The sequence below is a fragment of the Sminthopsis crassicaudata genome, chromosome 2 (assembly GCF_048593235.1).
Source record: "Sminthopsis crassicaudata isolate SCR6 chromosome 2, ASM4859323v1, whole genome shotgun sequence".
Taxonomy (NCBI): domain Eukaryota; kingdom Metazoa; phylum Chordata; class Mammalia; order Dasyuromorphia; family Dasyuridae; genus Sminthopsis; species Sminthopsis crassicaudata.
In genome coordinates, this window is record NC_133618.1 from 145,047,799 (window position 1) to 145,064,745 (window position 16,947).

The window sequence follows — 16,947 nt, forward strand, 5'->3', positions numbered from 1 at the left end:
TTAAAAACAGTTAAAACAACAACTTCAGCAAAGATGCAAGATATAAATCTACATAAATCATCAGGCATTCTATTAATTGCCAACAAAGTCCAGTAGGAAGATAAAGAAAAAGAAATTTCTCTTAAAATAACTGTAGATACTATATAATACTTGGACATCTACCTGCTAAAACAAACCCAGGAATTGTATGCACACAACTAAAAATCACTTCATACACAAATACAATCAGATCTAAACAAATGAAAAATTATTCATGGATAGGCCAAGTTAATATAATAAAAATAACAATCCTATCTAAATTAATTTATTTATTCAGTGCTATATCAAACTGCCAAAAATTTATAGAGCTAGAAAAAATAACATTTATTTGGAAGAACAAACGATTAAGAATATAGAGGGAATTGATGAAAGCTAATGAAAAGATCTCAAGCTGTACTATGAAGCAATAATTAGCAAAATTATCTGGCACTCTTAAGAAATAGAGTAGTGCTATTTATCTACCCAGGTTACTTATACCTTCGGAATCTAATACTTAATGTGCAACAAGAAAATGGTATTTACACACATATATTGTATCTAGATTTTATTGTAACACATGTAAAATGTATGGGATTGCCTGTCATGGGGGGGGGGAGTGGAGGAAGGGGGAGGATAATTTGGAAAAAATGAATACAAGGGATAATATTATAAAAAAATTACTCATGCATATATACTGTGAAAAAATTCTAAATAAAAAAAAAGAAAGAAATAGAGTAGTGGGCTCAGTAAAATAGATTAGGGGTATGGCAAAACACAGAAGTAGTGCATGATCATAGTAATGTAGTGTTTCACAATCCCAAAGTCCCAGCTTTTGGAACAGGAACTATTTGACAAAAACTTCTGGTAATACTGGAAAATAATATGATAGAAACTAGGTATAGGCCAACATCTCACATTGTAAACCAAGATAAGAACAAAATGGGTATGTGATTTAAACAGAAAGGGTGATATTATAAGGAAATTAAGAGAGGAATAAATAGTTTATCTGTTAGATCTATGGAGAAGAGAAGAATTTATTACCGTGTATGTGTGTGTGTGTGTGTGTGTGTGTGTGTGTGTGTATGAGAGAGAGAGAGAGAGAGAGAGAGAGAGAGAGAGAGAGAGAGAGAGAGAGAGAGAGAGAGAGAGCGGCATACTACAAGATGTAGAATGGACAATTTGATATATTAAATTAAAAGGGAGTTTGCACAAACAAAAACCAATTCAATTAAGATTAGAAAAAAGGCAGAACCTAAGAAATACTTTTTAATGGCAAGTGTCTCTGATAAAGGCCTCTTTTCTCAAATATATAGAGAATTGATCCAAATTCATAAGAATACAAGTCATTCCATACAAATCAAATGCAAGTCAAGGGATATGAACAGGCAATTTTCCAGAAGAAGAAAGCAAAGCTAACTATAGTCATATGAAAATATTCTCTAGATCATTGTTGATTAGAGAAATACACGGTACCACCTCTCACCCATCAGATTGATTAATATGACAGAGAAGGAAAATGATAAGTGTTGGAAGGAAAAAGGAAAAACTGGAACACTAATACTCTGTTGGTCAAATTGTACACTGATCCAATCATTCTGGAGAACAATTTGGAACTATGCCCAAAGGGCATAACCTATGATCCAGCAATACCACTACTAGGTCTGTATCTCAAAGAGATTTTTTAAAAGGGGAGGATCTATTTGTACAAAAATATTTATAATAACTCTCTTTGTGGTGACAAAAAATTGGAAATGAAGGTAATTCTATCACTTGAAAAAAAGGCTGATCAAATTGTGATATATGATTATAATGGAATATTACTGTGTTATAAGAAATGATGAGCCAATAGATTTCAGAAAAACCTGGAAAGACTTATATGAAGTGATGCAAAGTGAATCGAGCAGAACCAAAAGAATGCTATACACAGTAACAACAGTACTATATGATGAGCAACTGTGAATGACTTAGCTATCAACAATACAATAACCCAAAACATTCCAAAGGGTTCATGATGAAAACTGGTATTCACCAACTCAGAAAAAGAACTGATAGAGTCTGAAGGCAGAATAAAGCATCCTATTTTTCACTTTCTGTAGTTTTTCTTAATTTTTTTTCCTTTTGATCTATATCTTCTTTCACAATGTGATTAATATAGTAATATGATTTCCATGATTAAATATGTATATCAAATTACTTTCTGTCTCAAGGAGAAGGGGGGAAATGAGTGAAAGAGAAAATTTGGAACTCAAAAATTTTTAAATGAATGTTAAAATTGTCTTACATATAACTGGGGAAAATAAAATATATATAAACATTGTAAATCATGCTTATGTCACCTCAAAGAGTCAAGGGCAATGTCCCTTTCATCTCTTATCCCCACAGTCAAGAGAGTTTGTTTTCAAAAGTGATCATTTTAAACAACCTCTTAAACAAAAGCCTACAAACCCTTTTTGCTGAGGAGTTATCTTCTGAAGGACATACAATATATGAGGGCAAGAAGAAGAAATAGATTTGCATATACCTTCCAGACCCAGGGCACCCTGTTTTTTGCAGGTATATTATCCTGTATTTCCCCAGGCCTAGTCGCTTTCCTGCTTTAAATTTTGCTTCTGAATTCTAGTACAGTGATTATCAAACTATAAACTACAAGGCTCAAGATGACTTTTATGAAGGATATTCCCCAGAGAATGTGGGTTAGGTGGTACTTTTAATATGTATGCTATTTCAACAAAAACACTACAACCACCTTCAGAGTTTGAAAAAGTCACTGACTTAGTACCTGGACAGTACTCACAGAGTTAAAATAAATATCAATATTTATAAACAGGATCCTAGGAAGTATGGATTATCCAAGTTCCACATTTCAAATATCAGAATGATATGAATTGTTTCTAAAACTTAATACCCATCCTTTAAAACCAATTAGATCTACATATATAGATCTTTTTTGGTTTTGGTTTATTTAAAAAATTATATCTTCACCTCAAGTTGGAAGATGTCTTTCACTTCTTGAGCTGTAAAATCCGCCATGATCCCAGAATCTGGTTGCTAAGAAACTCTACCAGGAATAATATAAAAGTTCCTGGAATCCTTTTAGGGGATGGGCCAGCTTTATTGTGTCACTTAACATGGCTATATGATGATGACCATGTCAGAATGTAGGGCCTTTGATGTAAGCTTCTTTCCTTATACTTCAGAGATCATGAAGGAGTGGGACTGGGAGAAAGAGAAGCTTAGGACTTGTACAGATCTCCCTCTACTCATTGATACTTCTTCATTCTTGGCCTTCTTTCCTATACTCTTTCTTTAATTCTCTTCATTCTTAATTGAAATATTTGATATAATTGGTCACTCGTTCCTCCTGGATAGTATTTCCTTTCTAAGTTTTTAGATTATGGTTCTTGGTTCTTCTCTTATCTGTCTGATTGTATCTTCTTAGTTCACTTTGTTGGATTTTTATGCATGTTACTCCCACTAAATGTGAATGTTCCTTAAATTCCTACTCTTGGCCCTTTTATCTCTATATGACCTTATTTGGTAACTTCATCAGCTCCCTTTGGTTCAAATATCTCTATGCAGATGACTTTCAGATTTATATAGCTCATCTTTAGACAAAGACTTTTGGGCTCCAGATCTTACTGGACTTCATGATTGGGATGTTTTCTGTACAGATCTCAAACTCAAAAACAGAACTCACTGTCTTTTATCCCAAATCCTCCCCTTTTTCATAGCATTATTTTTCTAGTTGCCTGAATTTAGTGTAGTTATTGACTAATGTATATGTATTGACTAGTGTAGTTATTGACTCAGCATAGTTATTGACTAATATTCAGTCTCATTTATCCCACATAACCTGGTGCATTATGAAGTTTTGTTGCTTCTATATTCAAAATGTCTCTCCTGTATAATCTCAACTGTCCATTCACACAACCCCATAATTCAGTCGCTCATGGTCTTTTATCTGGCCTTTTACTCCTTACTTTTTAATTACATTTCTGTTTTCATTTAGCAAATTCTAGTGTTTCTTTATTACTTCAGAATCAAATATAAAATCTTCTCTTTGACACTTAAAACTCTTCATAATGGGTCTCCTTATAACTTTCAAAGTTCCTAGATTCTTACACATTATACCTTTCTACGTAGTCTACAATCCAACTACATTGGCCTACGTGTGTTTCTCAAATATCATGGTGTTACAAACACCATATAGAGGTTTCAAGGAGATAAAAGTTTAGGAAAAGATAATGAGTTCTGCTTTGGACATGGTCAGTTTTAAGATTCCTACAGGACATCCAGGTGAAGAGGTTCAATAGGTGGTCAGTGCTAAAGTTCAGTAGAGAGGTTACTACTGGATCTTTAGATTTTGCAGGAATATACATAAAAATGATGAATGGATACCTGGGAGATGATGAGGACATAGAGAGAATGAAGGAAAGGAAGAAATGAAGGCTAAGGACGTAGTCTTAGGGGCCTCATAAGCTTGGCAATTGGGAGAAAGACAATCTATCAATGGAAGCCAAAGAGTTGTCAGGTACATAGGAGAAAAATTGAGAGTATCCTAGAAGTCAAAAAAAGAAGAGAGTATCCACAAGAAGGTGGTTGCTAGTGCCAAAGGCTGAAAATGATATCTGAGAAAAGATCATTGGATTTAGTGGTTATTGAATCATTGGTAACCTTGAGGTGAACATTAAATGATGGTGCTGACAGCCAAATTGTGAGGGATTGAAAAAAAGTGAATGGGTACCTAAGAAAATGGAAACAGAATATAGATGTCCTTTCTGGGAGTTTGATTGTAAAAGGCAAACAAGATACACAATATTATCTTGAAGGAATTGATTTTTAACATATTTGTAGGTAGTAGGGAAGGAGACAGTGGATATGGAAGGTAAAAGAGAGAATAATTGAGTGAACTTCCAGAGAAGAGAAAAGTGAACAGGATCAGGAGTATAAGTAGAGAGTTTGGCCTTGGTCAGAAGAAGGATCATTTTTTCCTCTTCCATCTTTCCTCCTTAAGATTCCTGTAGGCATCTTATTTTCACCATGACATGAACTCATGACCTTTTTCCTAAAACTTTTATCTCCTTGAAACTTCTATATTTCCTATAGATAACGCTACCATGTTTAAGAAACACAAGCAGACCAATGTAATTGGATTGTAGAATACATAGAAGGGTATAGTGTATAAGAAGCTACCAAAAAAAAAAGGAGCAAAGGAGGGCAGAATGAGAACTGAAGAAGAGAGGTTTTGAAACAATGTAGTAGAGGAGAAGTGAGAGTTCATGATGGATGGCTTCTACATTTTCAGAGAAGTTGTCAGGGTATTTTGTCATGAGAAATAGAAGAGATAACATAGGAGACTTGAGAAAGAAGGAAATTTGAAAGGAGTGAAAATTGTCCCAACATAGTAAGAAAAAGAAAAATGATTTTTGTGCAGCAATGAGGGACCATTTAGGAGCACATTAGATAAGCTCGTTATGCTCTCTGTTGGCATGGTTGCCCAGCTTTCACTAGCAACATTTAGCCCTATGTCAGTAGGAAAAGAGAAGGCAGATGGTAAGAATAATTCAGGGTTGGAATATGACAAGACACAATTAGCCACAAAACAAGGGGGAAACGAACTCAAAAGTATATAGTAGAATATCATTGAGACAGTCAATACTAGAGGGTCAAGAAAGTGAAAAAAGCAAAGTCAGAAAAGGGGTGATGGACTGAAAGAAGTGGGAGGTGTGGAAGGTCTTGAAGATTGTGATAGGGCCCAAAAATGGGATTGGAAAGAATGAACCCAAAAAAGAGATAAAAGTTATGCTTGGAGAGAGTCCAAGGGAGGGGAAGGGGTGAAACCTCCTGAAATATCTGCTTCATATGATCTCCCTGAGTTCATGCTCTGCCTGCGCAGGGTTTTAGACCCTGGGCATCTCCAGGCTTGAGTAACAGATTAAGAAGACTTAGGAGTGCCTGGAGAAAAGGGCTGGTGGTACTTGTTGAGACCAGATATTAGCTTGGTTGTAAGACTCTCAGATAGGAATTCATGTGAAACTGAAATATTTCCTTCTAGGAGGATGAAAAAAAAATGGTCAATTAATCTTGTACTTTGGGAAGGAAGGTACTAGAGAACAGTCTTTACTCACAGAATCAAAGGTTTTTTTTTTTTTTTTTTTTTTTTTTGCCAAAACCTGGAGTTGGCTCCAGCCATCTTCCTGCTTCAGCCTTTGGCTTTAGAGAGGGTGGCCATCTGTACTGGTCAAATCCAAGACTGGAAGGAAGAGAAGGTACTCCAGGCAAACCTTCTTAAAATAAATAGAATGAATTTTTTAAAAAGTTTTCAGTGATCAGAGTTCTTGGAATAATGAAATGAGCATTTATTAAGAATTTAGCATGTGTTGGGCATCAGCCAACATCTTAAGTGAGGAAACCCCATGGTGAGCTTACAGTTGCTGAGGATAAATCACAGGACCTTAGTCACCCTGAGGAAGGATGCCCCAAAGTACTGAGTAACAGACCTTGGCCCTTGTTGGGATACACACGAGCAGACTCACTAGAGGGAGGGAGATTGACTCTTTGCTTTCATTTAATCCATTCAGAGTATTAGAATTGAGAGCTGGAAGGAACCTTAGAGATCAGATCCCTTCATTTTGTAGGCAAAGGGATGCCTAGACAGCAGAAGTGACTTCTTCAGGGTCACATAGGCTTTAGGGACTTGCATTTGCACCTAATTCCTATGACTCCAAAGAGACTTGTCATCAAGTGTGACAGTTACAAAGACCCCAAACCTATCGACATTTCTTATATCTCTGAGGCTCTATCTGCAGCTTGCTAGCTGTGTTCTGGATGCTAGACTTCTTCCTGCCCTCTCCACAGCCCTGTCATTTCCTGGAAACATCTGAAAGCTGTGAATATACTTCTGCTGGTTTTGAGCAGGGTCTCTTCCCTTAGTCAATATCTTGCATGCCTTGTTGTGACATTATCTCCTAAGGGGAAACCTTACCTATGATCTTGGGCTTCCTCTGGAGCTGCTCTGGTGAAAAGATTTGGGACTCAGGTATTTCATCCAGACAAGAAAGAGTGTGGAAAACTTGGTGAGTCCAAGGTACTACTATGAAGGATAGTGGTCAGTCCCCTTCCTCCTTCTTCTTTTGTGACCTGAACATCATAACACTTGAAGTTCAAGTGACCAATTTTCTGCCCTTATTACTTCATTCTCCCATCTCTTTGATATTTTCTCTTAAGCTTTGAATACCCCTTTACATGGAAGCTTTGGCATATCTTTGAGCTCAGTAATGTGAGAATTCCCTCCAATGATTCAGATTTTAACCTATCCATGCTCATCTGTCCTATGTGTTGTCTTGACATGTCCTCTTGGAAACCCTCCAAAGTGGTAGAACCTTCCTCCAGTCCTCCTGAGTCAAAGTACACTACAACAAAAGCCTATTGTTTTATGTATTATTAGTCTGATTCCTTTGTTCTACCACTTCTCCAGTCTCATAATTGACACTGATGATTGAGACACTAAAGAGATTGATTTGGATTGAGACATCCAAGCTACAGTTTGGATGCTGAGTATGTTTGGAGGCATTTAATTGGGAATCAAAGATGAGAATGGAGATAATTAATTAAACTAAGGTCTGGGGAAAGTGAGAGGGAATGGGATGTAGACCATGTGTGGACCTTGGAAGAAACCTTACAAAAAAAAAAAGAGAACCATCCTTTACTCCAAGACAGGAGGGAAATTTTGGTGATAAATACACGAGTAAAAAAGACCACAATAGCTAGCATTTCTGTGATGTTTTAATGTTGCAAAACATTTTACAATTATCTCATATGATCTTCCCAATAATCCTGGGAATTAGGTACTATGATTATCCCCATTTTACAGTTGAGGAAACTGAGACAAATTAAGTGACTTGCCCATTGTTACATAGCAAATAAGTGCCTGAATTCAGATTTGAATTCAGGTCTTCGCAGTTTCAGGCCCAGCACATTAGGAAGCTCTCAAAGACTATAAACTTTAGAGAAGATATGGACCTGTCTTGGTTAATTCCTTACTGAGAACTCCTAGCTCAATAGAGTCCTAGCTCAGGTTCTGTACACATCCCTGTGGTTTACTTTGTTTTTGTGTATTGAGCTAATAGTTTTCACTGAAACATAACCATTTATAATCTCATAAGCTTTCTGGTTAAAAGTGAAGCCTTTTTTTTTCTTCCTTTATTTTAAGTGTCTATAGGAGCATCTACAGGATGAAGTGTATATAGAGCCTGGAGTCCATAAGAGATGTGAGTTCCAAGAAGAGAGGGAAGGAAAGGAAAGAAAAGGAGAAGGGAGGACAGAAGAGGGAAAAGGGAGGGAAGGAAAGAAGAAGAGAGGAAAGGAGAGGGGAGGAGAAAGAGAGGAAAGAGATGTGAGGGGAAAGGAGAGGGGAGGAGAGATAAAAGATGAGGAAGGGAGAGTAAAAGAGAGGAGGGAAAAGAAAAGAGGGGAGGGAAGTGGATAGGAAGGAAGAGAAGGGGAGGGGAGAGGAGAGAAGAAGACAGGAAGAGGAGAGGGAGTAGCAGAAATAGATGATCGTAGTTATTAGAAATGGTTGGATCAAATGAGGGTTTTTTGAAGATGGAGGAGAATGGGGTATATTTGTAAGTAGCAGGAAAGGAACCAATAGATAGGGAAAGATTAATATTAGGGATGACAGGGAGAAAGAGATAAGAGATTATCTGTGGAGAACCTTGCTTAGGCAAAGCACCCAAGAAATATCAAGGGATCTTTCTCCACTTTAAAGTGGGTGGAGACAGGAAGGAAGGAGGCAGGCCCAGGAATTAGAAGCACCACAGAAAGGATTTGATTTCAAAGCTCCTTAATCCCATGGCAGCTTTCTTAGACTCCACAGGATGCATTGTGGTTTTCCTGCCCAAGTCAGCCTGACCCTTATCTTCAAGGGCAGTGTTGATTTTTCCCGCAGTATGTGAGTAGAGAGAGAACAGGAAGGGGCAGTGATTTACCATGACCAGCAGTCATAGCAGGAGCGGCCCACATTTCTGTAGTGTTTTCATGTTGATAAAGTGCTTTCCTCCCAACAACTCTATGGGCTAGCTAACATAGGAATTAGTCTCTTTATTTAACAGGTGAGGAAACTAAGGGTACTGAATAGTGGAAGCAAAATTTCAACTTCACACTGTCCTAACTATTTTAGATCCAATGTTCTTTTCACTACATCACAGTATATAATATCTTTATATCCTTATATGTATGTATATATTAAAATAAAAATCACAGTGTGCTTATATGTTTATATATGTGCATATCACAAATACATATGGCTTTCTATCTTAGTGACTAGTTTAGAAATAATATTAATTTTGTCACAAAAAGGTAGTTATAATAGACCTAAGTTCTCATATTATTAAAAATGACTGAGTTAGAGTAAATAATATCTAAGATTCCTTCCAGCTCTAACATTCTGTCTTAGATTGTGGACAGACTGTTTGCTATTTTGAAAGATAGAGATGGGATGTGTGTGCGTGTGTGTGTGTGAGTGTTTGTGTGTGTGTGTGTGTGTATGTGTGTGTGTGTGTGTGTCCAATAACTGAATGACAGAGAAGCAGAAGTAGTTTACAAAAGTCAAGAGATATAGGGGATACTTTAGGGGTAGCTATAGTTGCGGCTTCGTCTCCTGCCAGCAAAAATGGCAGAGTAATCATAGTTCTCAGAGTACAAACTTTTCCTTGTCCTTACTGGGGCAGAGATGACCTTATCTGAATCACTGAGTGTTATGAACAGGAGGTCTCTTAAGATCAGCACTTTATGTCCCCAGAGAATAGTTCTTCTTGTGAAAAATCAACAGAGAACAAGATCTCTTCTCCAGTGACCTTCATCAGTATTTCTGAGTACCTTGTGTACTGAATTCTGATCCAGATGTTCACATGAGGAACAGAAAGGAAATGACATTATCAGGGAAACTTAAAAGTTGGACAGGACCCCCGAGGTCATCTGGTCCAGGACATATCTTATCAAGATTCCTGCTTCCAGGATGGACCTGCAAATAACCATCCATCCTTGCTTAACGACTTGTAGTGAGGGGGCCACTCATTACCTTCCTTGTCAAGCATTCTATTTTGGGATAATGGTTCTGATCCTAAAGAAGTGTCCCTTTTATTAAGCTTAAATTTTTGTATCTTCTACCTATTGCCACTGGTGTTGTCTTCTGGAACACAGAACAAATCCAATCCCTCTTCTTTATAGGAAGCTATCCTATCTCCATAAAATCTTCTCTCCTCCTGGATAAACATCTCAAGTTTTTCAAACTGATTTTCATGTGCTATGAACTAGAAACCCTTTACCCTGTTGGCTGCTCCCTCTCTTGATGTTCTCTAGCTTATTAGTGACTGTCTTAAAATATAATTGAGTTGAAGAAACTGTCTTAGAACAATGGATCCATAACCTCCACCAAGACACACAGCCATCAACACACATACTCTGCCTCCTGTGATCCTTTCCCTTTCCTATCTCTTCTCTCCCCTTCCATGGTGATTCAACACAAGGAAATGCTGGAAATGGGTCACACTAATCTCTCAGTTCTTCCTACTCCTTCCCATACTCGGGCCACCCATGCCAAGTCACAGCTCAACACTCTCTCACTATTGGCTAACACTTTCTGAATCAAGGAGCTGGCCTTTATTTCTACCACATTTTGCCATAGAAAAGGGCCTGAATTCAAATTCTGGCTATGCTTATTGTCTATCAAGTCACTTCACCTTCTGGATTCTCAGCTTATATATGCATGCATGTACAAATACATGATAATATGTATGAACACATCTAGATGTAAAGATCCCGTCATAGACCCATACATGAATGTCTTGGATATATACATGTGTGTGTGGATGTGTTATACATACATATATATATATATATATATATATAATAGACATATAATGTGAAACTTCTGTGCATATTATATAACCACATAATATATAATTTTATATATGTATTTACACACACACACATATACAAAAGTATTATGATCCTATTGTCTGAGTCACTTAGTACTTGGGACAAAGGGTCTCTAAATCAGATTTTGTGTCCCCAGACACAGTTCTATATGTTGGGGGGGAGGGAAGAAGAGAGACACACAGATATAGACACAGAGACAGAGACCAAGACACACACACCGAGGGGAAAGATAGACACAGAGAAAGAGGGACAGAATCAGACACAGAGACAGAGGACAAAGATAAAGACAAAAATCAGGGGGATATTGGGCTATTGGATATTGGACTAGATTATCTCTACAATTTATTCCAGCTCTATGGCCCCATAAGACCATGACTCTTTTTCCTGGCATCTCTGTGAATTTTTAATCAACTAGTCCCCTTCTTTCCCTGCCTCCCCAGAAAGGAGAGTCGTGGAATCTTCCCCTGCCATACCCTCTATCCCAAACTTCTGTTATATTAATGAATAAGACATCATTTAAAGGGAAAAACTGGAGAATCCTGCTCCAACTTTACAAAGTTGACTTGTGCTTTCCACCCAAGTGTTTTTCAAGGTAATTGGGTTCAGGGAAATTCTGAGCATATTAATGGGACCCATAAATACAAAGATTCTAGGAGCATGAACTGTTCTTGGGGGGAAAAGGGCTTAAGAAGAATTTGGAGCAAAGATAGATGAAATTAAGTTTAATTTTACATTGAAAAGTGCTGCATATAATAAGCATTATTTGATCCATAACTAATTTCATATTGACTATTTCAGATTTGAAATTGTCCCACTGAAAATCTGATACTCATGGTATAAAATAGTAGGGAACTCCTGAACACAATTTAGGTAACTTGGGTACATGTTGGAGTTATAGAAGGTTATTATTGGATGGGATCTGGAGTGACAGGATCTAGGTTAAAATGTTACTTATTTACTGACTGACCACTTAAATTTGGTCTTGTGGTGTTCCTTCTATAGTCCTTTGTTGTCTCATAGGTAAAATGAGAAGTTTGGACCAATTGATCTCTAACATTTCAGTTATGAATTTTTAAAGTCCTTCCATTTATAAACCCTGGTCATTGGAATGATTTTCCTAATGGCTGATTAACTTACAAAGAACCCAAGGACTTTGCTCCCTCCATTTTTTTCCTTTTTCTTTCTTTTGGTCTTTTCTTTACCTTCAAACAAGTACAAATCTCCCCCATGTTGAAACAAACCTTCATCTGACCATACTACCCCACTGTGTTTACTATTCTATTTTTCTCCTTTTCACTGTCAACATTCTCACACAAATGGCCTCTCCTCATTGCCTCCACTTCCTCATACACAAACTCTTGTCACCTCTCTGAACTCTGGCTTCTTTTCTTCCCTCTCTATTGAAATTCTGTTCCTTCCTCTGCCAAAAGTCATATCTTAACTTCCAGATCCAATGGATTTTCCTCATCCTTCCTAAGTATTTGATCTTACTTAACCCTTCTGATCACACACCCTCATTCATTCCAAATTCTTCACTCTTAGACTCTGTGATCCCACCTACACCTGGATGTCATTTTTCCTGATTGTTCATCTGCCTCTTTTTATGGCTTATTTCCCTCATCCTTCCTTAAACATCAGCATGCTTTACATTTTAGCCCTTGGGGTCTCAGTTTTTTCTTTTTATTCTGTCTCTTGGAAATTTCATCCATTCCCATGACTTCAACAACCATATCCAGAGATGACTCTTAAACCTCTGCCTATGATTCTGATTTTCCCTTCTTTTCTGCAGACATTGGTCAAGTTTCTATGAGGAAGATTAATCATAGTATAATTGATCAAGAGATCTCAGAGGCAGAAAGACCCAGATTGATTCTACTCTCAGCTCTGCCAGATATCAACTATGTGAGCCTGGACTAGTAATTCCGCTTCTCAGTGACTTATGACTCTTTTAAACAAAGATCAGCAAACTTTAATTTTAAAAAATAATTTATTTAAACCATTCTTAGCTTGCTTTCTGCACAAAAACATGTGGAAGGCTGCATCTGCCTATAGACTGTAGTCATAGAATTTATGAATTCTGCTCTGAGATAAAAAATTGCAAAACAGAAGCTATTCTACATTGATATTTGTAGGTTCTTCCCTGAGCATTCCTTACACTAACAAAATCACAGGTCACACTGAAATACAGTGTGCAGAGCACTAGGGGAAATTTTTTAAAATAATTAATTTGAATTTTAAAGAGGACCATATATATCTAAATAACAATAAAAACAATAAGAGAGAGGTGCAAATCAAGTACTATCAACGGAACAAAGAAGTGGGATATGACTAAGAACAGGGACTCTCCTAGGTGCCAGTCTCTTATTTCTCATGTCTTGCTAGATATTTAATTCAGTTGTTCATTAGTCATTGAGCATCTATTGTGTATGCATGGTGGATGACACATTTGCACTTGAACATCCTGCTCTCACCTTCACCTCAATATGTCAAAGACTGAGATGCTTGTGTTTCACAGAAATTTATTCCCTTTTTAGCTTCCTTCTTCCTATTCATAGTATAGTCATATAAGCCTAAAATCTTTGAGGTTATTTTGATTTAAAAAAACACTTTTGCTCAGTAATATTTTATTTTTCCAATACATTTAAAGATAGCTTTCAATATTCATTTTTGTAAAACTTTGTGTTCAAAAATTTTCTCCTTTCCTCCCAAACCTTCTCTCTCCCCAAGAGAGCAAGCAATCTGATATAGTTTATATATATGCTATCCTTTTAAACATATTTCCATATTTCTCATGTTGTACAAGAAAAATCATACCAAAAGCGGGAAAAAAGTCATGGGAAAGAAAATCAAACAAGCAAATACAATGTTTCTATCCACATTCAGTCGCCACAGTGTGGATGGTTGTCATTTTCCATTCAAAGTCTGTTTCAGCCAAGTCCAGTATAGTTGATCATGACATAATTTTGTTGCTACTGTGCACAATGTTTTCCTGCTTCTGCTCATTTCACTCAGCATCAATTCATGTAAGTCTTTCTAGCTTTTTTGAAATCTGCCTGCTTTTCATTTCTTATAGAACAATAATATTCCATTACATTCATATCTAATAACTTATTTAGCCATAGCTAGATGATGGGCATTCACTCAATTTCCAATTCTTTGCCTCTACAAAAAGAGCTGCTCTAAACATCTTTGCACATATGGGTCCTTTCCCCTTTTTTATTATTTTGGTTTATTTTTAGAACCTTTCTTTCAATATCCAAGTAATCAAGTCATGGTGATTCTTTATTGAGCATTTTGCCTTATTTCTTTTCCTTTCATTCTATTCCCATTGCCCCTACCCTTATTATTCCAATCTGAAATTCTGAAATAGTCTTTTTGCTGTCTTCCTGTCTCTATTCTCTGTCCCTTCTACACTGTCCCCAGACTGTTCTCCTCCAAACCACTTTCGTTATATATCAACCAACCAATCTTATCAATTGACTAGTATTTATTTAGTGCTTGTTATGGTCCAAATAGTGTCACTTCTCTGCTTAAAAACTTTTGATGTCTTTGCATTGTCTGCAAGATAAACTTAAATTTTAACTTAATTTAACAATCAATCAAAAAGCATTTATTATTCCTTTATTGATTTTTTAATCCTTCAACAAGTATATAGTCATTCCTTATCAGGCTTCATTTCTGACTCTGTTCCTGGTCTTTATCTGTAATACTTCAGAAATCCTTTCACCTTGGAAGTTCCCCCCATCTCTGCAAAGTTCAGAAATTGGAAATATTGTTCCACCCCTCCTTCTGATTGTCTGGTTCTTCCCAGAACTTCTATTCTAAGGGGGATGCCTGAACTAGCCACATCTTTATCCTTCTCCTGGCTATACTCTTTTTTGTTGTTGTTGTTTCCATTAGATTATTACTTTTTTTCTACATAATGGTTCAGAATATTGACTGATTAAAAATTGACAAAAACAATAAGCAAAAAACATGATGCTCACTTTTACTTTGGCACAAGGGCTTCCATATTTTAATTTTTAAAAGTATTTATCCAGAACCATCAAGGAAATAAAATATTACATATAAAATAAATTTAAATACCCAGATTATTTTTATTTTGATGGAAATTGCATACTGCTCTGCCCTTTTTAAGCAGGGTAAAGCAACATAATTTGACTTGTTTAGATATATCTAGTTCATTATAACCATCAATTATTGTATTGTAATAGAATAATTTTCTCAGAGGTTATGGAGAGAGTCATCCCTCTTTGATGGTGTCAGTGTGTCAACCACTGAAAGGGAGGTTGGGTGGAAATGCAAAAAAGATCAAAGTGAGGGTCTGTTTTCTGTTTATTGGCAAAGAAATCTAGGCTGCATTTGTGACTCTAAATTTTCTCTAATAAATAATAGAAAAAGCTAATATTTATATAGCTTCTCCTATGTTCCAGGCACTGTGCTATGCACTTTATAAGTACTGTCTCATTTGATCATCACGATTGCTCTCTGAGATAGGTGTCTAGCTATTATGTCTAGCTACTGGGTGCCTCCCTTTCCCCTCACACCTCCATTCCATATTCCTTTCATGTGTAGTCTTCCCTCATTAGAATATAAACTCCTTGAGGGAAGGTTATCTTTCTGTTTGTATTTGTATTTCCAGCCCTATCTCTCTATTTCCTCATCCTTAAAATGGGGATAATTATAGCATTTACTTCCCAGGCATAATTATGACACAATATGTATAAAACACTTTAAAGTGCCATATAAATGCTAGCTATTAGCTGTTATCTAACAACACTTCTTCAGTTATTTTTTAGATGTGCCTGACTCTTTGTGACCCACTTTAGTACTTTCTTGGCAAAGACACTGAAGAGGTTTGTTATTTCCTGAGTCGGTTCATTTTATAGATGAGGAAACTGAGGCAAACAGGGATTAAGTGACTTACTCAGGGTCACACAACTAGTAAGTGTCTGAGGGCAAATTTGAACTCAGGAAAATGATTCTTCTTGAACTCCAATGTTGGTACTCTTATGCACTATGGCACCATCTAGCTGTCTCTAACCCCAATAACACTAATAAATGGCAGAGCAAGGATTCAAATGTGGTTCCTATGATTTTAAATCTAGTGTTCTTTCTACTGTGCATCATACTGCCTTCCTCCCTCATTACCATTATTAATAATAATTGCTCATATTGATATGTGAGCTCACTCAACAAAGCACTTTCCTTCACAATACTCTGCCTAGGTACTACTACTAATAATACCTTGCATTTTATGATTCTCAAAGATCATTTGGTCCTCATCATAACTTTGAGAGGTAAGTGCTCTTGTTAGTCCCATTTCAAAGACAAGGAAACTGAGGCAGATAGCATTCTACATGACTTACCCAGAGTCACAAGTATCTGAAGCAGGGTTCAAATTCAAGTCTTCCTGACTCCAAGCCCAGCACTCTCTCCACTGTGCTACCTATGCTACCTAGCTGCTTCCAGCATGAGGACACCCTGAGAAGTTAAACCACTTGCATGAAGTGACTTAGTTAATAAATACCAGGACTAACATCCAAATTCAGTTTCCTGACAGCTGGTCCAAGGTTCTTTCCACTAAACTCTAATATCTAATTGTTATTTAATTCAATTCAAAGAACTGTTTGGACTTGCTTTTTTCGAATTCCCTAGTCATTTAATTATTTTGTAAACAGAATTAAGGTTTTGCCCATTGGTTTGAGGATAATGGGGCAGCTAAGGGACAGAGTGGATAGAGTACTAAGTCTGGAGTCAGAACGACTAATCTTCCCAAGTTCAAATTCTGCCTCAGACACTTACTAGCTGTGTGATCCTAGGCAAGTCAGTTAATCCTCTCTGCCTCAGTTTCCTCATCTGTAAAATGAGCTGGAGTTGGAAATGGCAAACCATTCAAGTCTCTTTGCCAAGAAAGCCCCAATTAAGCCATGAAGAATTGGGCACGATAGACTGAAACTGATGAACAACATCAGAAAAACCATAGTT

At 36.8% G+C, this 16,947-nt stretch overlaps 1 protein-coding gene across 1 annotated transcript in view; it reads right to left on the minus strand.

Annotated features, from left to right (window-relative positions):
- C2H8orf74 (chromosome 2 C8orf74 homolog) overlaps positions 1 to 3,087 on the minus strand; it is a 55,896-nt gene extending 52,809 nt beyond the window's left edge. Inside the window, exon 1 of the mRNA XM_074287548.1 lies at positions 3,001 to 3,087. Within this exon, the coding sequence (XP_074143649.1) occupies positions 3,001 to 3,048 (48 nt within the window). The 5' untranslated portion in view covers positions 3,049 to 3,087. The remainder of the gene's footprint in view (positions 1 to 3,000) is intronic.
- Positions 3,088 to 16,947: the final 13,860 nt, after the last annotated feature.